Source organism: Staurois parvus, unplaced genomic scaffold, assembly GCF_062004578.1.
Source record: "Staurois parvus isolate SC_StPar_1 unplaced genomic scaffold, SC_StPar_1.0 ptg000048l, whole genome shotgun sequence".
NCBI lineage: Eukaryota > Metazoa > Chordata > Amphibia > Anura > Ranidae > Staurois > Staurois parvus.
Genome location: NW_028317844.1, coordinates 6915606 through 6942703, shown reverse-complemented (window position 1 = coordinate 6942703; position 27098 = coordinate 6915606). Strand labels below are relative to the sequence as shown.

Below are 27098 nucleotides of genomic sequence, written 5' to 3'. Positions count from 1 at the left end.
CTGCTCAATATTTTGGTAGATTCCTGCTGAACCAGCCATTAATTCTAGCTTAAGGTGGGAATACACGATTAGAAAATTGACCGATCGGTCATCCGACGACCGAGAGGAGTTCGTTCGTTGTTCAAAATCGTGGTCCACATTAACCAATCTAAAAAATTGTTCGTTGGGCAATACGTAGTGTTGATGTCTTCCGTACAAGTGGAAGTAATGCAGTGGGCGTGTGACCTTGTAGCCACGCCCTTCCCGCCAGAACGAGCGATATACACAACAATTAACAGCAATGAGTATAATATAGTTTATTACATTATCTATATACATAAATAGTGATACATTAAATATAATATGCAGAATTCTGGTTTCATTATCTCATTAGGCCAATCTACTTTTAACATTTGGATTTTTCGTTCGTGTTTATGAAGATTCCTTAGACATAAACATCTGAGTCATCTTCGGTTTCTGCTCATGCGTGATAGCGCTTGATAGATTTTTTTTGTGCGACCGTCATACCAACGCATAAAAAATTGGTCGTTCTTATGCGAAACGACAACATTTGTCACTGTTGTTCAACTGGATTTTTTAGTTCACAATATAGTTATCAGTTAAAACATCCTGCTCATCAACGAAGAGAAAGTCATTTGATCAGTGGTTCTGCGAAATATTTCTTCCGATTTTCTTTTTGTGTGTACAGGGCATTAGGGTGACCCTATAAGAACCTCTTAGCTGGAAAAAAAGTAGATTTAAAAATGAACTGAGCCAGTTGGAAAATTATCAGGCAAATGGTTTCCAGATCAGATTTGGCTGACAAGGACAGACCACTAGGCCTGGAAGTGGGCTTCTGATGCAGTGTTCTCAAGTGAAAGTGACGCTGGCATAAGAAATGTTTAGGGGCTGCCATTGCCATCCTCTCTTTTGAGAATATTAGTTCCCTTGCTTTCTGAGTCTCCCACCTGAAACAAATTTAGCGATAAGGAATTTTTTAACTTTTCGCCCTCATGCACACTTGACGTTTTTACAGCTACTGTTTTTGGCGTTTGACGGTTTTTCTACAGTCAATAAACCCCCCAGCATGTTATCCTATGTGTCCATGCACACGTAGGGTGTAATCAACATTTTTTGGCTGGGACGTTTTCTGGTAGGAAAAACTCCCCAAAACTAGTAAGTTTCTAGAGGAGTTTTTTAGCTGTAAAAACGTTCTAACCCTGAAGAAAGGGGTAAAACGCCACAAACCGGCGTTTTTTGAGCAAAAGAAAAAAATTTTTCCGTTGGTTAAAAAATGCTGCTAATCGTGGCAAAACACCACTAAACGCTAATGCAAAAACGCTTAAAAAAATCTGAAAAACTCACATTTTTAACGTGACTTTACACAGCTATCAAAATGTCCCGTGTGCATGAGGGCTTCTGGTGCTCAATTACAGCATGCTTGTTCTGGATCTGTGATTCTAAAGCATTAGTGCTAAAACAGCTTGGCAACTAGTAACTTCAAAAGAGGGGCAGCAGTGGGGGCCCCCATACTTTTGTCAAGACAGTCACTTGAAGAAAGTGGTGAGTGCTCTGAGGCCTGTAGAGCTGCAAAAGCCCGTAGAAAAAGCTCACAGCTGATCCCTGTTTAGGTCTTTTCAGTTTTGTCATTAAAAATAGAGAACCCCTTTTAAGACAGATTTGGTTTTTGAACTGAAGGAGAGGGAGTAGCTGTAAATTTCATATATTGGTTTTGCTTGTACATGTGGCAGACTCCCAATTTTATGGCTGTCATGGGAAGTCCTCTAAACTTAGGCATATATTTGTTGATCTTATATAGAACATGTGTATAGCAACACAACTAATTATTATAAATATACTAAGAAACAGAGTTTCATTTAGATTCTGTTCACGCATAAGGGCTGACTATGATTTCTGCAAACAGCTGCAGATGGAAAGCCCCACACAAAATAATTCATATAGCTAAGTGCAGCACTGCTTAATATATACACATCAGTCACTTTATTAGGTACACCTTGCTAGTGCCAAGAAAATATCCCCCAACACCATTACACCACCAGCCTGAACCGTTGATACAAGGCAGGATGGATCCATGCTTTCATGTTGTTTACACCAAATTCTGACCCTACCATCTGAATGTCGCAGCAACCAGTCTGCCCATTCTCCTCTGACATCAGCAAGGCATTCTCCTCCACACAACTTCCGCTCACTGGATATTTTCTCTTTCTACGACCATTCTCTGTAAACCCTAGAGATGGTTGTGCATGAAAATCCCAGCAGATCAGCAGTTTTTTAAATACTCAGACCAGCCCGCCTGGCACTAACAACTAAGGAGTGACTTCATCTCGGCCAGGTCAATGACAGCGGCTGGTGATGGAGACCTGGAAGCAGGCTGCCTGAAGAGTTCAGTAGCCGGTGGGTGAGTATAGTTATGCTTTATGTGTTTGTACCACACTGAAAATATTTCTCTCAAGGTGCTGGAAAACATAGCTTAAAGATTTTAGCTGTTCACAGAATCATTTCTTTTTCGTATAATTACATATGAGACAAATGTGCCTTTTTTAATGTTCATCCATTTACTTATACTGTATGAAATGTTCATGGTTGTCTGTAAACCATAAACTTCAGATGCAGTTTCTGAGTTAAACTTTAACCAGCATGCCATGCCCTAGTTATCTAGCTTCATCTGTTATCTTTTCACGGGGTAGCACAGCTGACACTCTTTTTTCATAGTTGTGACTGTACAGAGAGTTCCTCCATATATGTCACTACATACACCATGCATTCAGCTAAATTTAGTTCACTTCTGTTTCTCTACAAAAGAGGCTTGGTTAATGTAATACTGAGAGGTGAATTCTTTTATATGAAGAATTTCATTGGAAGCTGTTGTATGCTACTGTATGCTGGATACACAAACATGTGCACAAGCGGTTAAAGTAACACTAAACTATAGACTTTTTCTCCAAAAATAATCCATACACATCCATTACTTGTCCATGTAATCTATTTTTAATTGTTTCATATAGTGTTTTTTCTGCCTTGTAACATACTCCATGAGCTCTCAAACCTCTCCTTTCCCCTCTCACTTCCATTTATGTGGAACAAGCAGTGCATGTTAGTTGCAGGCATGTGCACACTACAAATCCCATAGTTCATAGTCATTCCTGGGAGTGAGCAATTGAAGAATTGAAAATAAATCTGCTCCTTCATACATTTGGACCATGAAGAACAAATGTAGCCACCCTCCAACAGGAAGTAAAATCACAGCAGGAAAAAAAAAAAGGAATTTGGAGGCGTAGAAGGGACTTTCTGCAGAGTACATACTTGAATAGAAAATATTTTTTAAACCAGAGTTTAATGTCACTTTACACTTAGGAAAGTTAAGTTAATTGCCAAGCCCTTTTAATATGTGAGACAGTAAACCTATACTATATTATTATCACTATTAACACTGTATTATTATCACTAACCACGCAGGTTTTATGTAGCTATTATCTAAAAGGACAAGACCAACTTGTTGTTCTTGTAATATTTGATCAGTAAATGATGCCTCTATGTAAATATGACAGGAAAGAAACAAAAATAGAAAATAAGTAAATGTGTGTGTATACATTGATACATGTGAGCAGGTTTACATAAGAGACCATGCCTATATAATATATTATTATTATTGTATCCCACATTTGGAGACTGTAGAATTGCAGAGGAAATCATAAACACAGAGATCTGTGAGAACTCTTGATTTCCCTTTGTAAGTTTGTAAACCGCACAGTGGCTTAGTGGTTAGGTCCTCTGCCTCCCAGCACTGGGGTCTTTGATTTGAACCCCATCAGGACACTTTCTGCATGCAGATTCCATGTTCTTCCTTTGCTTGTGTGGGTTTCCTCCACTTTCATCTAACAGTCCAAAGACATTACTGGTTGATTAAGAGGCTGCTCTCCAAATTGTTTCTAGTATGCTGAGCATGTATTCATGGTAGGGACTTCAGATTGTAAGTTCCTTGAGAAGGGAATGATTGGCATGTACAGTATGTAAAAAGCTGTGTAAATTGTTGGCACTATATAATTACCTTTTGATAAATAATCAGTTCCTGACCATGCTATAACCAAAAAATGTCTACAGCGTGGTCGGCTAGTTCTGGGAGGTTGTCCATGGACATCCACCCAGAACAACACACCCCGCACGCCCCCTGGCACACCCCTATCCTTCAGACACAGCTGATCACATGACTAAGGAACGGGCCAATCAAAGCTGCTTTTACCATATGACAAGCTGGGGTTTATTTACTAAAGCTGGAGAGTGCAAAATCAGACTCACTTCTGCATAGAAACCAATCAGCTTTCAGGTTTCATTGCCAAAGCTTCATTGAACAAGCTGAGGTTAGAAGCTGATTGGTTTCTATGCAGAAGGGAGTCTGATTTTGGACTCCCCAGCTTTATTAAATAAACCCCGCTGTGTCCAATCACAGCTGATCACTGACTAAATAGGAAATGCTGACAGCATGTGAGGAGAGGAGAGCCAGTAAGCAGCATTTCGCAAGGGGACATCTACGCTGATAATCAGTGCCCTGATCATCAGTGCGGCCAATAGTGCCCATCAGTGCTGCCTATCAGTGCCCATCAGTGAAGGAGAATGATTGCTTATTTACAAAACTTTATAACAGAAACTAAGAAAACCTTTTTTTTTTTTTCTCAAAAATTTTTGCTCTTTTTTTAGTTTGTTTATCAAAAAATAAAAATCCCAGTGGTGATTAAATACTGCCAAAAGAAAGCTGTATTTGTCTGAAAAAAATATAAATATTTAGTATGGGTCCAGTGTTGCATGACCGTGCAATTGTCATTCAAAGTATGACAGAGCTGAAAGCTGAAAATTGGTCTGGACAGGAAGGGTGTAAAAGTGCCCGGTAGGCAAGGCGTTAAACTTTAAAACTGAGGCGAAGTCTTATGCAAATCCTACAGGCTACAGGAATAATGAATAGTTTAGGATGCAATGATTTCATTTACTAAGAGTGATTAGGACAAATTTGCTACATCGTATATTAACTCATGTGTGTTCAGTTGATCAATTCAGTATCACGGAAGGTGTATTTCCATTTTTGCAACCAAATTGGAATGATCTCTACTTTAGATTTTTTACATGTCCCCATTCACATTGCATAACTTTAAAAACCATTTTTAAGGTTTTAGCTTACCTTTTTTAGATACTCTCTTCTGGGCTCTCCAACAGTAAAAATCCTAGGTAGCTCTTGTTTATGAGGGGGGTGGGCAGCTGTGTTTGTCCTGATTAACCCTGTATGTATTGTACTGGCAGATCTTTATTATCAGTTGTAACTGTATTTTAACACTGTCTGTCCTAACAAAAGCTTAAAGCTGATTTCCAGCTTCACTGTCACTTTAACTGGTTTATTTGGGCCAAGCTGGCCTACCCTAACAAGTGTGCCTGCTGGGTGTGCTGTATACACTGTATGTAGCCTGATCTACATACAGTATACAGCATTGTGTTCTGGGTGAGAGACGAGACCTTCCCATCTCACACCCGGAACAAAATAGTCAGGCTGTGTGGAGCTTAGCCATTCATGGGCACGTTCTATTCTTTGAATGAATACAACACTTCTGATTGGCTGAAGCAGAGAGGTGGGCAGATGATATCATGATCTCCACTTCAGCCAATCAGAGGAAGCTTTGTATTTATTCATAGAATACAAAACTGCCTATGAATAGATGAGTGCTGCTCAGCCTGACTCTATTTGGTACCAGGTATGAGACAGGCAGGATTCATCTCACTCCCTGAACACAATGTTGTATACCGCTAAGGCTGCACATAGTGTAGGCACACTTGTTCGTGTAGAAAACATTTATTTTGGGCATGCTTGGCCCAAACAAGCTAGTTAAAATGACAGTAAAACTATAAATCAGCTTTAAGTGTGTAGTAGCTGAGCTTCTTGCATTGTATGTTAATGAGGACAGACCTGGGATAGGCTCACTCTGCATTCTTTCAAAAAACCTTGCAGTCACCCATAACACCTCCTTATGAGACACATCTAAAAGGTAAGGAATATTGAAAACAAAACAAACAAAAATAGGCATGCTGTGTGAAAGGGAACACATAACAAACCTGTAGTGGGTTTTTCTCAAATTTTGACTGCAAAGGTGGAAATACACTTTAAAGTGTTTTTAGAAAGAAAGGAGGTGGCCAGCTTGGTGACCTAATGAAGTAAATTAACTTTGCAAGTTGGTGTTGGAGTCTATTAAGTAACGTAAGGTAAAATGTTTTTTGTTTTGGATAGAGTAAAGAACAGAACAGGAATAGAGGCGGAGTCTTCCAATGGGGACACTAGTTCTGGTGACAACCAGGGGTTTCCTCACTATGGAATGATTTCCTCTCATTTCCTGGTTTGGGGCTTTGTGGCAGGAAATGAAGACAAAAAATGGGACACACATGGCAAAAAACCCGACAGTTTTAATCCTCTCTTACTCGGTCTTAAAAAAAAAAAAAATAGATTTGCCTTTAGTTCTACTAAAGTGGAATTTCCCTCTTTCAATCGACATGGACTCTTTTGAATCCTTATGTTGCTAGCATTAGCAAATAGATAGGAAAGTACATCATACTTACTTGTTTTACTTCCTAGTTTCCATGCCTAGACAAATGATGTCATATATCCCAGGAGTCTTCAGGAGGGGGCACAGGGTTTTCTCAGTTAAGCACACCCTCGTGCCTGCATGCAATGGCTAAGGGCAGATGGATTCCAGGAAGTAATTGCTACACGAATCATCTGCCCTTACTCAAGATGGCCACAGCCATAAATGCTAGGGGGTGTTTTAATTTCTCAGCAAAATAAAGCATGGAGATATGATAGGATGGGTGTTGACTTTGAATATTAAAAATGAATTTAATAGCGCTTTTGGTTTGTGGTGGTCAGATACAGTGTAGTTCCACTTTAAGTATTTATACTTTTTTTACCAAGTTGCTTCAGATATTTTTTCTTTGGGGAATGTGGCAATGTTATCTCAGAGCACTAGAGGTGGGTGGCAAGGACCTCCCAGTAACACAAAATACCTGTGCTTCTTTCTATATCTGCAAGGTCTCTTTTATGTGTTGCCTTCTGCATCAACAAGGTCCCTTTTATAGTAGATAGGGATGCACCGATACGGAGTATTTTCATGAGTACTCTTACTCATGAAAATACTCCTGATACCTTAACCGATACTTTGCAGTGCAATTTGCGATTTTATTAATTTGCATTCCTGTCCAAACCACATGCGGTTTCCCCACTGCTCCTGTGTGAACCCAGGCTTGTCATAGCCTGAGTTCACACAGGAGTGGTGCGGGAGACCTCCCTGCAGGCATTTTAAATCCCCGACACTTTCTCTCCTCTCCTACTGCTGACACTTAGCATTGAATGCCTGCAGGGAAGTTTCCCACACCACCCCTGTGTGAACTTGGGCTATGACAAGCCTGGGTTCACACCGGAGCAGTGGGGAAGCTGCATGCGATTTGGACAGGAATCGCATTCCTGTTCAAATTGCATGCTATTCTTTGTGGCCCATTAATGCAAATCACACCACAAAGTATCGGTACTCACAGGGGCGGACTGACAACTCATGGGGCCCCCGGGCAATAGGGGATCATGGGGCCCCTGTGTCCTTGCCCAAACTCAAAAAAGCCTATGAAAAAGGTACCAGTGGCATCTCATGGGGCCCCCTACTGACCCTGGGCCCTCGGGCAGTGCCCGAGTTTCCAAATGGTCAGTCCACCCCTGGGTACTCAGTATCGGTGAGTACTTAACCGAAAGTATCGGTACTTGCACTCGCCAATAAAAAAATGGCACCGGTGTATCCCTAATAGTAGATTATTGCTTGTGCTAGTAGTTAGCTTTTAAATGTACTCTGTTCACCCAGCACTACTTGGAGATCGGAGGACACAAGCAGACCAAGTGGTATGAGTTCAGCAGGAGAAGCTTCTTCCTCCCCGGATGCAATGTATTTGTCTCACATATTTGTACTGTGGTGACCAGAGGAGGGTTGAAGTAGTGGGTGGAAAACAGGTGGGGCACTCCACGTTCTTAAAATTGTGAAGAAACGAGTTATGCTGGGATTATGACAGAAATGTTGTAGCAAAGATAGCATCAGAAGAATGCATGCAACATATTCTGCATATGGAGAGCGTCATATTCAATATGTGTTTCACAAAAGGTTATACTTTGAACACTGCAGATCTCGCTGGCTCTGCCCACTTTCACACCACTTGAATGATAAAAGCTGCTCTGACATTTCCCAGGAACTCATTACATTGTCTCAACAGTGCAGTGTAATAAATGGGAACCGACAGTCAAAGCTTATTTTGAGTGTTGGATAGAGTAGGGAATTATTAGATGCTTCATTGGGATTTTAATGGTATATCCAAACAGTATTCATCTTCATCCTAGGTCCTGACAACAGGACTGGAATTGTGAGAAAATCCAGTTTGACTTGACAAAGTTTGACTTTTTCTTTGAGATCTACCAACAGAAATCATGTTTCAGTGGCAATTGTCTAAGGCTAGGTTCACAGCTATGCAATTTGCGTTTCATCCATTTCTGCAGTGCGTATTGCATTTTTGCACATGCGTTTTTGCTTTTTTTTCTTGTAGCAGATTTAAAACGCATAAAAAATTGTGGCAAAAATGCACTACACGCTTTTTTGCAGCATTTCCATTGAAGTCTATAGAACCAACTTTTTGCATTTAAATAAGTCCCTGACCTTTCCAAAAAACGCACAGGGTTAAAACGCGGAGATGTGAACATGTCCCTTAGGAAATCATGTTAAATGGACTGTAGTGCAAAACTCAAAATGATGCGGAAAATGCTTAGGTGTGAACCTAGGGTAAGAGGGTTTCTTTACCAGGATTCGTCCACAGGCTGTTAGGGGTTCCTTGAGCAATGAGCAATTTCTTCCTCTTAGATAAGATAAGTTGCCACTGACACCATTGATCTTTTTAGCTCTTTGTAAGGCTAGGTTCACATCTCCACATTCCTCATGGGCACGAGAGGCCATTCATTTGAATGGACTCCCGTGCCCTGGGACACACAGGGAAGAAGTCCATGCACTTCTTCAGAAAACGCAGCCCACGCGGGAACCTCGGTTCCCAGTACAGTTGTAATTTCCAGTGCGGGCGGTGTTCCATTAGAATTAATGGCACCCTCCCGCGGATCCGCACTCTTCTGTGCGGGTGGTGCGGATGCACGGATTTTTGTGCGAATCCACAGCGGCACCACCCGCACGGATGTGAACCAGGGGCTCTTTTCAATGACCACAAGTGTAAGGAGCATACTTCCCACTGACCATCATGCTAATGTATCATGAGTTGTAGATATAGTAATTTTTAGCAGGGGTTCCCTGAGACCAGAAAGTTATTTCAAGGGTTCCTTTGTATTGAAAAGGTTGAGAAAGGCTGGGGTTTCTCCTTTATTTTGGAGAGATTTCCTCCTACCTCCTGTTGTATATATGGGAATGAAATTAAGGTAATTCTTCCTAATCCTAGGTTCAAACCTAAGCATTTTCTGCAGCATTTTGCAGAAATGCAGTACAGTCCATTTAACATGATTTCTTATGGGACATGTTCACATCTGTGCGTTTTTACCCAGTGTGTTTTTTGGAAAGGGTCAGGAGCTTTTTTGAATGCAAGAAGTTGCATTTTTTGTTTCTATAGAGTTCAATGGAAACACTGCAGAAAAGCATGTATTGCATTTTTGCTGCGTTTTGAATCTGCCTAACCGCAAGAAAAATTAAAAAACCGCAACGCAACCTGCATAGGTGTCAACCTAGACTTAGGCTTGGTTCACATATATGCATTTTGCGTTTGGTGCTTTCTCCAGTGCTTTTTGCAGTTTTTTGTTTTTTTTCTTGTTTTTGATGCGTTTTGACGTGCTTTTAATGTGTTTTGCATTTTGTTCAGCTTTTTTTCTTTGTTAAAGTGGTAGTAAAAAAAAAAAGTCCCTGACCATTTCCAAAAAAGCATAGATGTGAGCATGTTCCCTAGGAAGCCATATTAAATGGACTGTAGTATGTTTCTGCAAAAAGCACAAAAAAACGCATTGGTGTGAACAGAGCCTAATGCAGGCCATAGACGGGTTGTTTATCAGCCAAATTTTCATCCGCATGAAAAATCGGCTGATGTTCACACTGTTAGTGGGGCCAGCATGTCAGCCGTTTTTCGCGGATCTCTTCATTTATTTTTATCGGTCATGCTGGAAAATCTGCGAAAAACGTCCGTTTTTGTGGACATTGGTGGCAGCATCGGCAATGGGATAGACCGATTTTTTGTTTATCGGCCGAAAATTCGGCCGATAAACGGCCCGTCTATGGCCAGCCTAAGACTCCATACATACTGGACTTTTTGCTAATGCTGGTAACGTTAGCTGTGTAAAGTCGCATTAAAAACCTGAGTTTTTCAGCTTTTTTTAGCATTTTTGCATTAGCGTCTAGCTGCGTTTTTCCACGTTTGCATTTGTAGTGCTTTTTTTTACCAAAAAATTGTTTTTTTGGTAAAAAAAAGTCCCAAAACGCCAGTTTGTGGCATTTTTCAGTGTTAGAGCGTTTTTACAGCTCAAAAACTCCACTAGAAACCCACTAGTCCTGTTTTTTTTTTCCAGCCAAAAAACGTTGATTACAGTCTATGTGTGCATGGACACATAGGATAACATGCTGGGGGGGGGGGTTTACTAGTTGCAGAAAAAAATGTCAAAAGCCAAAAACAGCAGCTGTAAAAACGTCCAGTGTGCGTTTAGGACTAATAGGAGACAGGTGAAGAAAAAAGCTGACAGGAATGTTTGCCATTCCCTACTCTAACCAAGGCCATTTTGGCTTTAAATAGACCTTCATTTTTGTTTTCTTTAGGGAAAAATGAAAAAAAAAAATCAGGATTCAGACCCAGAAATGTTCTAACATGCTATATGCTTACATAAAGGAACATTCCCTTCTATCACTGCTTGTGAAAGATTGGTAGTTTTTAATATCCATCACTACTAGCAGTGCTGGTATCTCTTGTAATTGGAGTTAACTGGGTCATGTATAGCCAGCTTGGGATCCATGTAAATTCTGGCACCCTTTGCAATGGGTGGATTGTTTGGCTAATAATGCAGCTTTGACTATGCTAATTATAGCCCATGTGTTGACTCAACTGGCTGCCTCCTTCTATGCTTCATAATTGTTCAGCTGATGTAGAGCAAATCAATAATTGAAACCGCAAAACAACTGGGACATAGCAAACGGTAACCTGAACTAGAAATTGATGCCAAGCAGTCATACTGATGTCTATGTAGTTAATGACAACAATGCTTAACACCATCAACAAAAGGTTTTATGTGAAGTCTGAGAGACAAAGCACACAATGTAACTAATGTTAAGGATAGCCTACTATCTGCATGGTATTACTTGGTTTTATTACTACAGACATATCTCACGCAGTTTCTTGGCTGTGCAGGTAAAAAGGCTGTTTTGACAGCAATGAATGAATAAACTAAACAATACATTCACTGCATCTTATTTGCCTGTGCTGTGATATAAGAAGTGTGTTCTCACTTGAGACTCAATGTACATAGTAAGGAGAAAACATTGGGCAGCTGTCACTGGAATGGTTAACCTCTGACTATCCAGGATGTATCAGATATGTCACAATTATACCCACTTTTAGATGGCCAATAACATGTGATACAATGTAGCAATGAAATGGTTAACTTGTTCCCTGTTGCTTGTTTTCACTGTAATAATGTATGATCTTTGCTCTGAGAGCACAGGTGAGCTGGGCGGCTGTATACAAAATAAAGACAAAATCCCCCTGCGCTAAAAGGAAACCTATAAATAAATACTAAGAAGCTGACACCTTATCCTATACCTATAGGTGCAACAAGATAATAATGAAGGTGTAGCGCTACAAATAATAATGAAAAATTATCATGTCAAAATGAATAAACACTCAGTATTATACATAAATCCTGAGGAAGTCACGTGGGGAGCGTGACGCAACGCGTAGATGCGCGGTGTCGTGTTTCTGGCGGACATCATCTTGGTACACCAGGTTTCATACAGAGTACACCCATAGCATGTGGTGTGACTGCCGGTTAATGTTACCCTAATTGTGAGTTTTTACTTGGCGTTTTTTTACCCATTTACACTGCAAATTAATGGTGTTGCACTATGGAGGATTTCTTTTGTTCTTTCATGGCCACAATATGACACTTATGAGTAAGTTGGCTGTACTACATTAATCTGCTTGTGGAAGGGGAATCCATGCTCTATGCGAGCTACCAGTGAGGGTCTGTGGAGCCTGTATGGTGTGGAGGTATTTCCTGTGTAGGATCCAGGGTGATCCATAAGGCGTGTTGGCCCATTGGGTCGTGTTAAGGAGGTGAGGGGGCATTTTTGCCATTTAAGGATATATATCAGCTTATATCTTGCACATGCACTACAACACCTGCTTGGAAGACTGAAGCACTTTTTTGCATATTTGCACTTTATTGGACTTTTTTTATATTTTTTAGATTGATTATATATTGGATTGGTCACTGTATTTGCATTTTGTTATTGTCATTTATGACATACAGTCAGGTCCATAAATATTGGGACATCGACACAATTCGAACATTTTTGGCTCTATACACCACCACAATGGATTTGAAATGAAACAAACAAGATGTGCTTTAACTGCAGACTGTCAGCTTTAATTTGAGGGTATTTACATCCAAATCAGGTGAACAGTGTAGGAATTACAACAGTTTGCATATGCGCCTCCCACTTGTTAAGGGACCAAAAGTAATGGGATAGAATAATAATCATAAATCAAACTTTCACTTTTTAATACTTGGTTGCAAATCCTTTGCAGTCAACTACAGCCTGAAGTCTGGAACGCATAGACATCACCAGACGCTGGGTTTCATCCCTGGTGATGCTCTGCCAGGCCTCTACTGCAACTGTCTTCAGTTCCTGCTTGTTCTTGGGGCATTTTCCCTTCAGTTTTGTCTTCAGCAAGTGAAATGCATGCTCAATCGGATTCAGGTCAGGTGATTGACTTGGCCATTGCATAACATTCCACTACTTTCCCTTAAAAAACTCTTTGGTTGCTTTTGCAGTATGCTTTGGGTCATTGTCCATCTACATGTGAAGCGGCGTCCAATGAGTTGTGAAGCATTTGGCTGAATATGAGCAGATAATATTGCCCGAAACACTTCAGAATTCATCCTGCTGCTTTTGTCAGCAGTCACATCATCAATAAATGCAAGAGAACCAGTTCCATTGGCAGCCATACATGCCCACGCCATGACACTACCACCACCATGCTTCACTGATGAGGTGGTATGCTTAGGATCATGAGCAGTTCCTTTCCTTCTCCATACTCTTCTCTTCCCATCACTCTGGTACAAGTTGATCTTGGTCTCATCTGTCCATAGGATGTTGTTCCAGAACTGTGAAGGCTTTTTTAGATGTCGTTTGGCAAACTCTAATCTTGCCTTCCTGTTTTTGAGGCTCACCAATGGTTTCCATCTTGTGGTGAACCCTCTGTATTCACTCTGGTGAAGTCTTCTCTTGATTGTTGACTTTGACACACATACACCTACCTCCTGGAGAGTGTTCTTGATCTGGCCAACTGTTGTGAAGGGTGTTTTCTTCACCAGGGAAAGAATTCTTCGGTCATCCACCACAGTTGTTTTCCGTGGTCTTCCGGGTCTTTTGGTGTTGCTGAGCTCACCGGTGCATTCCTTCTTTTTAAGAATGTTCCAAACAGTTGTTTTGGCCACGCCTAATGTTTTTGCTATCTCTCTGATGGGTTTGTTTTGTTTTTTCAGCCTAATGATGGCTTGCATCACTGATAGTGACAGCTCTTTGGATCTCATCTTGAGAGTTGACAGCAACAGATTCCAAATGCAAATAGCACACTTGAAATGAACTCTGGACCTTTTATCTGCTGTAATTACTGTTGTAATTCCTACACTGTTCACCTGATTTGGATGTAAATACCCTCAAATTAAAGCTGAGTCTGCAGTTAAAGCACATCTTGTTTGTTTCATTTCAAATCCATTGTGGTGGTGTATAGAGCCAAAAATGTTAGAATTGTGTCGATGTCCCAATATTTATGGACCTGACTGTATGTATGTGTTTATATTGTTTGGGATTTTTAGCACTTGTCACTTTGATATAAGTTTATCCCGCATTTTGGGATTCACTTTATATGCCACTTTGTTTTGGGCGTGTTTATCCCGTTTGGGATTGGGTGTCATTCACTTATTATATGTAGGTTCAAGATTGGGACCTGGTTGATGTGGGCAGCTGTATAACGACCTGGTTTTACAGAATAGAAATGTAGTGGCAGATACCTGCAATTTTTAGGCCTCATTTACATTGGTGGTTGGGCAAAAGTAAAAATAGATGGTTGAACTGCATTTTTACTGCCACCTAAATTGGCGGTTGATGGGAGTGGTTCACATGCACAACTTTTACTACATGTTGTGTTCAGCAGGCAGTACCACTGCCAAACCTGACCCATCCAAGTGAATAGGACTGTTCTGCCACCCTGACAAATGGTTGTGGCACATGGTTGTGGCATGGGCAGGCTTTCAATGGTTAAAACAGACATCAAGGAGGCAATCTGCCACGGGTCACTTTTCAGAGAGCACTGCAAGAGGCCTAAAAATAACATATTGCATGCTAGTGAAGATTGTAGTGTTTTTTATTGACAATATTGTTTTGCTAAACATTAGTGGGAAACACAAAATCATCTTTTAGTTCTGTAGGTTCTACTTTTTCAGGAAATACTGTATAACGATTTGGAAGGTCTTTTCCAAGCTTTCATGGCTGTAATGTATATGTGAAAAATAACAAAACTGGTGCAGCCTGATACTTTTTTTCTAAATAAGTGACGTACAAGTTTACTTAAAGGGCCGGTTCACAATGTAGAAACGCAGTCCAGATGCATTTCGGATGCAGTTCCGCATGCACGTTCCAGTTCGAACCATCCGGCATTCCAGTTCATTCTTTCCCCTCCCTTTTTTCTTCAATTTAACCACTTCCCTACTGGGCACTTATACGCCCCTCCTGCCCAGGCCAATTTCCAGCTTTCAGTGCTGTCGCACTTTGAATGACAATTGCGTGGTCATGAAACACTGTACCCATATGAAATTTTTATAATTTTTTAAGACAAAGCTTTCTTTTGGTGGTATTTAATCACCTCTGGGTTTTTTATTTTTTGCTAAACAAATCAAAAACAACTGAAAATTTTGAAAAAAAAAAAGTTTTTTCTTAGTTTCTGTAATAAAATTTTGTAAATAAGTGATTTTTCTCCTTCACTGATGTGCGCTAATGAGGCTGCAGTGATGAGCACTGATGGGCAGTGATAGGCGGCACTGATGAGGAGGCACTGGTAGGTGGCACTGATGGGCATTGACAGGTATCACTGATGGGCACTGAAAGGCAGCACTGGTATATGGCACTGATAGGTGGCACTGATAGGCGGCATTAACTGTCACTGTTAGGGCTCGTTCACACTTGACTGTTTTTCCAACTGTTGCCAAACGCCCCTATAGCATTGGTTTTAACGCTCCGCAAACGCCGCATGCACGGTTTAGCGGAGGTTGCTAGGCATTTGCCAAGCGTTATAAAAAATGCCTCAAAAAACGCCTATAATCAAGTTTGAATGGTGTTAACGGTCCGCAAACACCCCGCAACTGCACCGAAACGCAAACGCCAGCCGGGCGTTTGCTGAGCGGCACCATAGACTTGAATATGAGGCTTCAACTCCTCCTGACTCAACCAGAGGCGTCTGTTTTGCCATGACGCAATGTGACGCTAACGCTCCCATTTGAACAGCACCATGTGCTGCAATGTGCAGAATTTTCCCAGGCGTTTGGGAAACGGTAAAAACGCTTCCCAAATGCCTGTCTGCCGCTTGCTAACAAGGCTAATGTGAATGTAGCCTTAGGCGGCAGTGACCGGCACTGTTAGGCAGCACTAATGGGCAGCACTGATGCGCACTGATAGGCAGCACTGACTGGCATTGCTAGGTGGCTCTGACTGGCACTCATAGGTGGCACTGAAAAGAAGCTCAGATGGGCACTGATATGTGGCATTGATGTGCACTGGTAGGCACTGATATGTGGCATTGATGTGGTACTGATGGGCCCTTACAGGTGGCATTGATGGGCACTGCCAGGTGGCACTACTGAGGCTACACTGATCATCAGGGCACATGGATCATCAGTACCCTGATGATCAGTATACATGCCCCTCTGAGGAATGCCGATTACCATCTCTCCTCTCCTCACGAGCTGTCAGCGTGACAGCTCATGGGGAGAGGAATGCCGATAACCGGCATTTCCTTATTTACATGCAATCAGCTGTGATTGGACACAGCTGATCACATTACAGAGCTGACGTCTTCGGCTCTTTCCGTTGATCGGTGATCCGCTGCGTCCCAGGGACACAGCACACCACCGATCGCCGCGTTGCGCGCCCCCGGGGGCGTGCACGTGCGGTTAGAATGAGAGAACTGCCTCCCGCCCGCCATATAGTGAAATGATGGGCGGGAGGTGGTTAAATATGGACATGTCTGTTCCAGTGCGTTTTGGTGCATTTTACCGCATTCCAGTACAATTCTGTGCAGAAAAATGCAGCCTGTTCTACTTTTTTTTCTGCAACTGGATTGTGCTGAAACTGCAAACACTGAAGAACTATGACGTTGACAACCATATCACCTACTTTCTGTGTGTTTTGAATGCAGAAAAAAAGCAACTGAAACACATGTAGTGTGAACTGGCCCTCAGGGACAAATGTGCAGGTAAGTGCTCTGTGCTGATTGCTCAGATTCTACTGCTTGTATATATTCTTTCTGTCCACAGGTTCTGTGTTGGGCTCTGGCAAAAATTGTGAGCAGGACACTTTGGAAATAGTGGAATTTTTTTCTTGATTGTTCGCTATATTATGTGTGCAGTGCTGGAGCTACGTATTGTTAAACAGATTTGGTTCAACAGTTTGAGGCTGCATTCACAATTAAGTGTTTTGTAGCTTGAAGCTCCAAAAACATTCAAATGAAAAAAATCAATTGTTCTCTATGGTGCCTGTTCCTGGGATCAAGTGTGAACAGTCACCATAGAGAACAATTGATTTTTTGGAGCTTCCAGCTACAAGCTACAAAACGCTCAAGTGTGAATGCAGCTTCAGAATGAAAGTCCTTCAAAAGTGAATTTATGAAATGATTAGAAGAATTTGTGTGCGAGTCATTAAAAACAATGGACGTTTTAAACAAAAAGCCCCTTTTTTCTGTGAGAGATCTCCTCTTTGCATTTGCTCCACTACTACCCCCATCTGCTGACCCAGGTAGTGCTCCTTTCCAGGGAATGAGTAATCACAGGATTGTAACATGCCAGCATTTTTCTACAGATGATCTTGTAAATTGTGGAAGGTTCAACAAGTGAAAGCAAAGCTACCTCCAGAAAAGTGAGAGATTTCTTCCCATTTTCACCGTTTTGTAGTTTTTATGGGTGTGACAACGTGGTATACTGTCATCCTGGTCGGTGGAATGCTGAACTACAAGTTCCAGATAGCTGTGGTGTAAATGCCTTTGCTTAGAGAGCCTGGAGACACATGGTAAATTCATGTAGTGACTTTTCACAGTAAAATAAAACGAGTGTATTTTAAGACAGTACATATTTTACATTGTTGTAACGTTAATACCCCAAAGGAAGTTTGCAATGTAGCTTTAGCCATGTACATGTTATTTTGATGACTGTATTTTCTTTCTTTAAACAGAACTGTAAAGGTTTCCTTTGTAGGAGTGCAGTTTTTCCTGCCATGATAAGATCATTTAGACATACTGATTGTTTGTCAGTTTTTACCACACATAGATTTGCAGTTAGAGTAACAGGCTAGGTTCACATCTATGTAGCTTGCAGTTGATGTGTTTTTCTGGCATGTTTTGTGGTGCGTTTTGCATTTTTAAGCAGTTTGTTATGTATTTTGCTGGGGTTTTTTTTAGCTAAATGAAATATTATTATGACAATCGTACTCTCTGCTTCTCGCAAGACCTCCTGCCCTCTAGCTCCCTTGTCTCCTCCTCCCATGCTCATCTCCAGGATTTCTCCAGGGCTTCTCCCATCCTCTGGAACTCCTTACCCCAATCTATCAGACTATCGCCTACTCTGCTCACTTTTAGGCGATCTCTAAAAACCCATCTCTTCAGGGAAGCCTACCCCGACCCCAGCTAATACTGGAATCCTCTACTCTTCCAACCACTCCATCCCCCACAGCTAATTACCTTTTATACCACTATCCCCTCCCTCCTAGATTGTAAGCTCCAAGGAGCAGGGCCCTCTAATCCCTCTTGTATTGAACTGTATTGTTACTGTATTGTCTAACTCCATAATGTAAAGTGCTGAGCAAACTGTCGGCTCTATATAAGTCCTGTATTATAATAATAATTACAGTTTTGTTTATGTAGTGCGACTTTCATGCAATTTTACACTCTGGCACTTAAAAAGCATTAAAGTCGCACTGCATGAATTCGGAAAAAACCCTGCACACCACATCAAAAGCACAACACTTGCGTGTTTTGTGCTGGTGCATTGAAGTCTATTACATGCAAAACGCAATCTGCTGCAGGGAAAAAAGTCCCCGATCCTTTCAGAAAAAAAACACACCAGCTCAAAACGCACAGATGTGAACTTGATCCATATAAAATCATGTTAAGTGGAATGTAGTGCATTTCTGCAAACTATGTGTGAACCCAGGGTAAAGCACAGTTGGTGTAAAGTACTACCAACAAGAAGCAAAGCCTGAACATGCAATGGACAAATATGACAGAACCCATGTATGTATAGTTGCAAACAGGGGCGGACTGACCATTCGAGCACTCGGGCACTGCCCAAGGGCCTGGGATCAGTAGGGGGTCCCATGAGATGCCCCTGATACCTTGCATAGGCTTTTTTTGGGTGTGGTTTGAGTGTTGGTGAGGACACAGGGGCCCCATGATTTCCTATTGCCCGGGGGCCCCATGAGTTGTCAGTCCTCCCCTGGTTGCAAACCATTTTGAGAAGCAAGCATTAAAAACGTTAACACTGATGCGCTCTATGGCCAGAAGTATGTGGATGCCATTCCAAAATATTGAATTCAGGTTCACAAATGCCAACTCCAAAAAGATACGGTTTGACAAGTGTGTGTATATAAAAAAAAATACACTTTAGCTTTTAAACTTTTACCATATTTGCCATAACTATGACATGCTTAAGCTGGTCATTCATCATACAATTTTCTTGTACAATTTGTGTACAATCTCCTTTAAAGTGGAGTTCCAGTGAAAATAAAAAAAATAAGCAGCTCAAAAACTGTAGCTGCTGACTTCTAAAAAAGATAAAAAAGAGACACCTGTCCTTTCGATCCTTTGGTGCCCCCCACATCCCATTTCACCAGCCACCATGTGATTCCAGCACCAGCATATTCAGTGTGGGCACCTGGCTGTGACAGAGGGCCCACTGCGCATGCGCTTTGTGAATGGTCTTCTGGGACCTGTCACATGTCCCAGAAGACTACGGGGAGGGAGGGGTGGAGGACAACTTTTGCTTCTTAGGCGATCGCAGTAGATGTGGAAGCGGGTACCTGTCACTCCCCAAAGGTTCAAATCCTTAACACGAAGCCGGGGGACCAGTCCTTAAAGCGGATCTTCCCCTTTTGGGTGGAGCTCCGCTTTAAATTTACCTTCAGATATGTAGTGCAAGGGCCTGCCTGTTTATGAATATGAAAATGTTTGTATATGAAAGTGATGTTTAGATGTGACCTCATATTATTTGTTGGTAAATCTAAAGGAAAATTGTACAATAATATTGTATAATGTATGGCATTAGAAAGTGACAATGTTTGGGCCATATGATCTTACAGCAGGGTGCCATTGCCTGCGAAATTTTAAAAAATGCTCACGCGAAGCATTTTTTATTTTTTTGGACATGGCAGAGTATACTTGTCTTTGTCACACTATGAGGGCTATTTACTTAAACTGGAGAGTGCAGAATCTGGTGCAGCTCTGCATAGAAACCAATCCGATTTCAGATTTTGTTGTCAAAGCTTAATTGAACAAGCTGAAATTAGAAGCTGATTGGCTACCATGCACAGCTGCAGCAGTTTTTGAGCGCATCTACCCCTTTAGGTCCTTTCCCACGGGTGTTCTGTTTTTTTTCATCAGTTCAGTCACATATTTTCAACAAAACAAAACAAAAACAAGACTTTGTTCCATTCCAAAAAAACGGGTGTTGACGGATGCGGATATAAAATTATGATCATCCATTTACATCCTTTTTTCCATAGAGATGCATTGATGTCGGTTTTTCATCCATCAATAGATGGATGAAAAACGGACAAACAGAATGCCTTTGTGACAGGGGCCTTTGGGTGGTATGTGAAATCTACACTAAGGAAGGAATTTTCTATTGTGTTTGATTTTTTCCATTAGAGCTTTTATATTTATTATATTATTCATTCCCATTGATGTGCTGCCTAACATGCCAGCATTTTATGAGGATATTGTCAAAACTTTCCACACCCATTTGCTATGACTAAAAGATCTCAATTCCACATAAATCTTTATTTGCAATCTATGATGCATCCTGATTTGCTTAGTTATCACAATGTGTGGCTTACTTGGATCATGGTATGCCCTTCAGAAAGGGTTGTAACACTGTAACAGTTAAAGTGTTACTAAACCCACAGCAGTAAAATCAGTCTGTATATGCAGTAAAGCATGCTTGTTATACTCACTGTGGAACCTAAGGGGTTAATCCTCTGCATTGTGTAAAAAGGCTGTTTGATCCTGACTTCTTTGATCCTCCCCTTCTTCCAAAGTCACCCTCTTATCTCCTGATAAGACATGTGGAGACACTCTGCACATGCTCAGTCTGGTGTTTATTGTTAGGTGTTTTTTCCCCTTGAGAGAGTGCATGTGATCAGCACAGGGCCAATCCACACTGTCAAGACAAAAGTCAGGGGTTCTGCATCCTCCTTGAGCAGAAAGAAAACTCCTCCTACAAACTTCAACCAGTGCTCTGCTGAACACTGATAGAAGTCACAAGACTACTCTTAACTGCTGATGAGAAAAGGTATTTAGCAGTTTATATTTACTAAAATAATTGCATTTCCATCTAGTGTGTACTGTGTGAGACCAGATAGAGAGAGAATGCAGGGTCCTGGGTTTAGTAACACTTTAAAGTAATTCTAAAGGCTTATTTTTCTTTTAGATAAAATAACAAGCATGTCATACTTACCTGCTGTGTGCAGTGGTTTTGCACAGAGCAGCCCGGATCCTCCTCTTCTCGGGTCCCCTGCTGGCACCCCTGACCCCTCCCTCCTGTCGGGTGCCCCCTCAACAACCAACTTGCTATGGGGGCACCTGCTGCTCTGTGTGTCCATTCACACACGGAACCGCAGCGCGGCCCCGCCCCCTCTCTTTTCTCATTGGCTCGCTAGCTGTGATTGATATCTTCTGTCTTATCCAATGAGGAGAGGGAGTCGTTGGCTAGCCAAGACTCCAGTGCACATCGCTACACTGGGGCTTAGGTGAGTATTAGGGGGGCTGAGGGGATGCTGCAAACAGAAGGTTTTTACCTTTATGCATTGAGTGTGTGAAGGTGAAAGAAACCTTGAGCCTTTACAACCACTTTAGAAGGTATGTAACCCCAAGCAGTGAACATTTCTTAGTTGGTCCTTTTTCAGTATGTGCAAAATTACCTGTTGTTTCTGCTAGAAATCTTGTCAGCTGATAACTGCTAGAGCAGTCTAGACAACACTTTAATCAGTTACACAGTTTCTTTCAGCTTTCTCTGGGGATTATGGAATCCCTCCCCTCTGTGTTATGGTGAAGAGGAGAGGGAGAGGTTACTGTTGGCCTGATCTAGGTGATAAAGCTGCTTCTGCATAGATGCAGTACCCTAGGGCACAAAGGGGTTGATTTACTAAAACTGGAGAGTGTAAAATGTGCAGCTGTGCATGGTAACCAATCAGCTTCTAACTTAGCCTGGGTTCACACTTGTGTGGTGCAGCATAACTCACGTGATTCGCAGAGGAACCACACCGCATTCCTGTGCAAATCACAAGCGAATTATGCGGGGTGCGATTTGAGCCATACATTTTGTATGGCTCAAATCGCACCGCATCCACACCAAAAAGGTGCAGGACCCTTTTTTTGGTTCACACTCGAATCGGATCGCGTGGATATTACCACCCATGCGATCCGATTCTACATATCGCACTGCTTTTTTTGAACCGATTTCATGGTGTTGTTAACATACACAATCGCAGTGGTTCGTATGAGCGGTGTGCAATTTGTGATGCGGTGTGGAATTTGCACAGAAACCGCTGCGAATTCCACAGCGCATCAGTGTAAACCCAGGCTAAATCTAGTTCAATTGGGCTTTGATGAAAAAAACTGGAAGCTGAATGGTATCTATGCACTCTCCTGTTTCACAAAATCAACCACAAAGTGTGTCACTGGTAGGATCTTCAGGTAAAACTACACATAAAATCCTAAAAAAAAAAGGCAGTCACAACAGCTAAGGACTATCAGCTGAAATATATTTCATGTTTGTTCTTGGGATTGAATATGTAAAGTGGATTCCCCCCCCATTCCTACTCCATAAACCTGTATACCTGAAAAAGGGGGAAATCATACTTACCTATATACTGCAACTTTTTACTTAATATTATCTTTGTTCTGGCTCTGTGCTTCCTGGGTCCCCATTCCTGCACTGCCTTTATAAAAAGGTCTGTGATACTGTGCATGCACTTCCTCTTCTCATACATACCCATGTGCTTCATCTTCTCACACATGCCATGTACAATACTACAGGCAATCTGTTGGGGGGGCAAGATCTTGCAGGGATGTATGTTAATGTGAAATTTAGGGAAAGCGGGGAAAGGTCTGCTTTAGGGCCAGTTCACATTACATGCATTTCAGTTGCTTTTTTTCTGAATCCAAAATGTACAGAAAGTAGGTTATGTGGTTGTCAATGTCATAGTTCACATCAGTGCTTGCAGTTCCAGTGTGTTCTGGATGCAGAAAAAAAATAACAGGCTGCATTTTCTCTGCACAGAATGTGGTGAAACGCATGAAAATGCACTGGAACACGCATGCCCCTATTTAAATTGAAGAAAGAGAGGGGAAAAAATTACCTGGAACACATAAAAAAAAACGCACCACAATGCATGAAAAACACGCATGCAGAAACGCATCCAGAATGCATCTGGACTACATTTCTATAGTGTGAACCGCCCCTTAATGTATAAGGCTAAAAGTTTAACCCATAATGGACAGTTAAAAAAATATATATTTTTCTTGTTTAGACTGTACAAAGTGATAAAAAGCAGTAACCTGATTTATATTAGTCTGGTTTATATTAGCAGCAGTACCATTTACAGATAATGACTATTGCCAGATATGATCCATTCTGCAAACCTGTTTCAGCCACTATTGATAACCAACTGAAGTGGTTCTGGCAGTGCCCATCTCTCTCATAGCAATAAACATAATCTGAGCTGTGCTTTTGCGCTTTAGTGCTAGATGACTGGTAGTTTGATCAGGCAGGCACATCCCATTACTTTCCTTGGTATATGAGCGGCTTTAGGCCAGTCATGGACAAATTTTAGAGTTGACTGTTTGATTTTCCTATTCTTGAAATAACCTCTGTTATCTACCAACATCATATACTGTATTTACAGCTGCAGTGAAAAGATGGAAAGTGGCAGTTTAAAGCAATTCACAATAATCATGGTCTATATATCAGCAGCTATGCTTCCTTTGCATCAAAAATCTCCCCACTCCCTAATCTCCCTATGTACTTGCTCTTATAAAATATATATATATATATATATATATATATATATATATATATATATTTCTACAATTTATAATGGATTTCTATCATTTCTAATTGTATCTTGTTAATATATGTTTTAATATAATGTGTTTACTATTTTCCAGTTTGTGTGAACTTTCCTTTCTCATTTCAGCCCACCAAAACCAAAGAATGTGGAACTGCCAATTAAGCCCAGAGCTGCTGATACTGTAGATGAACCTCCATTTGAAGTGCACATACCCAAAGGGAACATTGCTAGCAAGGTTTCTTTATTTGAGAGCAAGAAAACAAGCCACAGGCAAGTTGACTTTTATGCAACAAAGAACATTTCTCAGCCAAAGAAGTTTGTGGAAAGAGCCAAACTGAACTTTGGAAAACAGGTCAAAGGGAATGCTTTTAAAGACAGCAGCTCAACTGTTAAGTTAGCTAGCGAACCTAATTCTTGCATTAACAAGAACACTGAAAATGGCCACGGTGTAGTAAAAGCAGACGCTAAGGACAAGTCTGCCAGCCATAAGGTGGCTTGGAAACGAAGTGAAGACACTTCTCAGGCTCAGAGAAATCTGATGCTGATGGAAGACAGTAGAAATGGTCTGGAAACGTCACCAGGAACCATAAACCGCCCACAGGAAAGTATTTTGCCTTCAGCAGAAAATGAAGAAAACAAGGACCAGCCTACTGAGTTAGCCAATGGTGAGGTTCCTATAACTCAAAGTATAGCACACAGCAATGATTTAGAGTATACAGTTAATGCAGAACAGTCTTTGCTACATTCTTCACAAGTTTCTGACGATAGCTTAGACGGGAATTCAGTTGTGCTGAAAAATAGTAACAATTCAAGCTTGGACTCTGGGCATACAGAAATGGGAAATAAACACAATTCATTAAAACAGCCTACTGATGCTGGTACAGCAGAAGAGCCTAGCAGCTGCCTTACCAAAGATCCCTCAACATTACCTTCTGATCATGAAGATTCTGCTGTGACAGTTCCACTACCATCAAATACTGAGGAACTCCAAGTCAATTCTTGTAAAGAGATAAATGATACAGAAAGACTACCAGAAGTGCTTACTCTAGAAGATAAAACCAAGCCAGAGGAAACAAAGATCTATAAGGAAACAATTCAGTCAGAAGACATCATATATAACAATGTCAATGTGGATAGGCCAAAAAGAGACTTACAATTGCCAACTTATATAGATAACGGCAAATCTAATGACAATTTTGTGGTGCCTGTGGAAGACTTGCCACAGAGGGAAATCGTGAATGAAGACAACCAAGAAAAAACAAAGCCATTAAAATCCGAGGAAGTTCAAGTTAGAGAAGAAACCATAAATGACCTATCTTTAGTGCAAGATGATAAAGAAAACAAACCTAGTTCTTTTGTTTGTGAAGAAGAAAGTGTACAAACTGCCTGTGCCATGGCCTCAGATGAAGTTATTAAAGCTGATCAAAAAGGATCCAAAACAGAATTAACTCAGAATACCATTATATGCGCAGATGAAACCAGTAATGGATTTGAGGGAGTGCGTTTAGTGGCTGAGGCCATTTCTTTGCAAGTGGATGAAAATAACCTACAGAGTTCTGCTAGTAGTCAGAAAGACCGCAAACTGTTAGATGTAAGTAGCAATTTAGTAGAAAATATCCTATCTGCCAGTGCTGCCCAAATTGAAGATGATCAAGCTGTTCTGAGTAGCATTGCGGCACCATGGAACCAGATTAATAGAAGTACTACCATACAGGACCAGAACAGTAGCAGTGTTGCATCACAGGACCAGATCATCACTGTAATGGAGGAGAATGTGGTTAATGGTATTGTCACCTGTTCAGAAGTCACAGAGGAAGCAGAGTCTCAGCACATTAGCAATGAAGTACCAACACCTGTTATGGAACCAAAAGATGATCGTTCACAAAATACAATGGAACATCCAGCAAATAAAAAAGATCCAAGCATCGGTGAACTAAATCTTGCTGTGGCTATGGACCAAATAACAGGAAACACAGAAAATATTGGCAGTGCCCTTCTGAACACATTTAACAATGCTGGTGGGAAAAAAGAAGGAAGCTTTAGCACAACATTAAACAACGATGTTACTGGTGTCAACGAGCATGTCTCTGTAGTCACTACAGCTAGTACATTCCAAAATGGCTGCCATGATGATTCATTTACCAACATCCTCCCCAATGAAAAAATACAGCACACGGAACATGTGCGGAATGTCCCAGATGTGCAAAAGAGTCCAGAATCCAGTTTTAATGCCTCAGTAGGAGAGGACAGTATTCTGGATTCATCTTCGGACATGGAAATTTTTGCTGAAACTATTAGAAAGTTGGACAGCCCAGTCACATTGCCTCAAAAAAGGAAAAAGCCAAGAGCTCCTAAGTCGCCAGGTGCATATTGCGGCCTTCCCCCTATCCGTGAGGATTACTTAGAAAAAATATTGGACAATGACGCATTCTCCTTTGGCTTGGGAAAGAAAGATAGGGCTAGAGAGTTAGCGCCTATGGCATTGTTTAAAATGCAGAGCAAAGAGACTGCCGAGAAACTAAAACCTAAAAGGGCATCAGCTGATCAAAGCATGCTTTTGAAATCTCTGAGGTTGCAAAGAGAACCACTTTCAGTGCCACAGGAAACATGTGACAAGGAAAATGCAGATGTTTCTGATGTAGCAGTCAAGAGATCCCGTATAGAATCATTTTACTCTGGTCTGAAATCACCGTTTGCAGCAAGGGAAGAGAATGTGTTCTCTCCAACCGTCACCACAGTCAGCACAATAACTACCTCCTTCGACACACCCAGGAAGGAGTTTACTCCCCTAGGCAAAACCTGTGATCTTAAAACTACAGACTGTGCAAAGACAGCTCACACAGCAGTGAGAGAGGATTTATCAGTGCCGTCCTCAGATTTCCCACAAAGTACGCCTGCAGAGCACTTACGATCTACACCTGAACACAACATGGACAACCACCTGGAGTCCAAAGATACTGCACATGCTGACTTGGCCATATCACTGCCTGATATCAATGGCCATCCAGAAGAAAATCATTGTACAACTGATGGGAAAGGCGCATTGCTGCCTCTAGAAAGCACTCCAAAAATTGACAAACTGGACAAAGATGGCACTGACGTATTTTATTTTAAGGGACAGAATCAACAATCGTCAGTGCCCGGCCTCCGTTCAGAGGTGAGTGCTACTTCCTTGGTTACAATCTTTTTTTTTTTCTCTTTTATTTACACGTACTCTGATAAGTGTGGTAGAGC

The 27098-nt window shown here is 41.3% G+C and overlaps 1 protein-coding gene across 2 annotated transcripts in view; it reads left to right on the top strand.

The window, feature by feature from the left end:
* Positions 1-27098, top strand: part of CRYBG1 (crystallin beta-gamma domain containing 1) — a 350815-nt gene that overhangs the window by 274061 nt on the left and 49656 nt on the right. For both annotated transcript variants that reach the window (XM_089665003.1, XM_089664996.1), the window contains one exon: positions 23991-27021. In XM_089665003.1, coding sequence (XP_089521129.1) covers positions 23991-27021 — 3031 coding nt within the window. The remainder of the gene's footprint in view (positions 1-23990; positions 27022-27098) is intronic.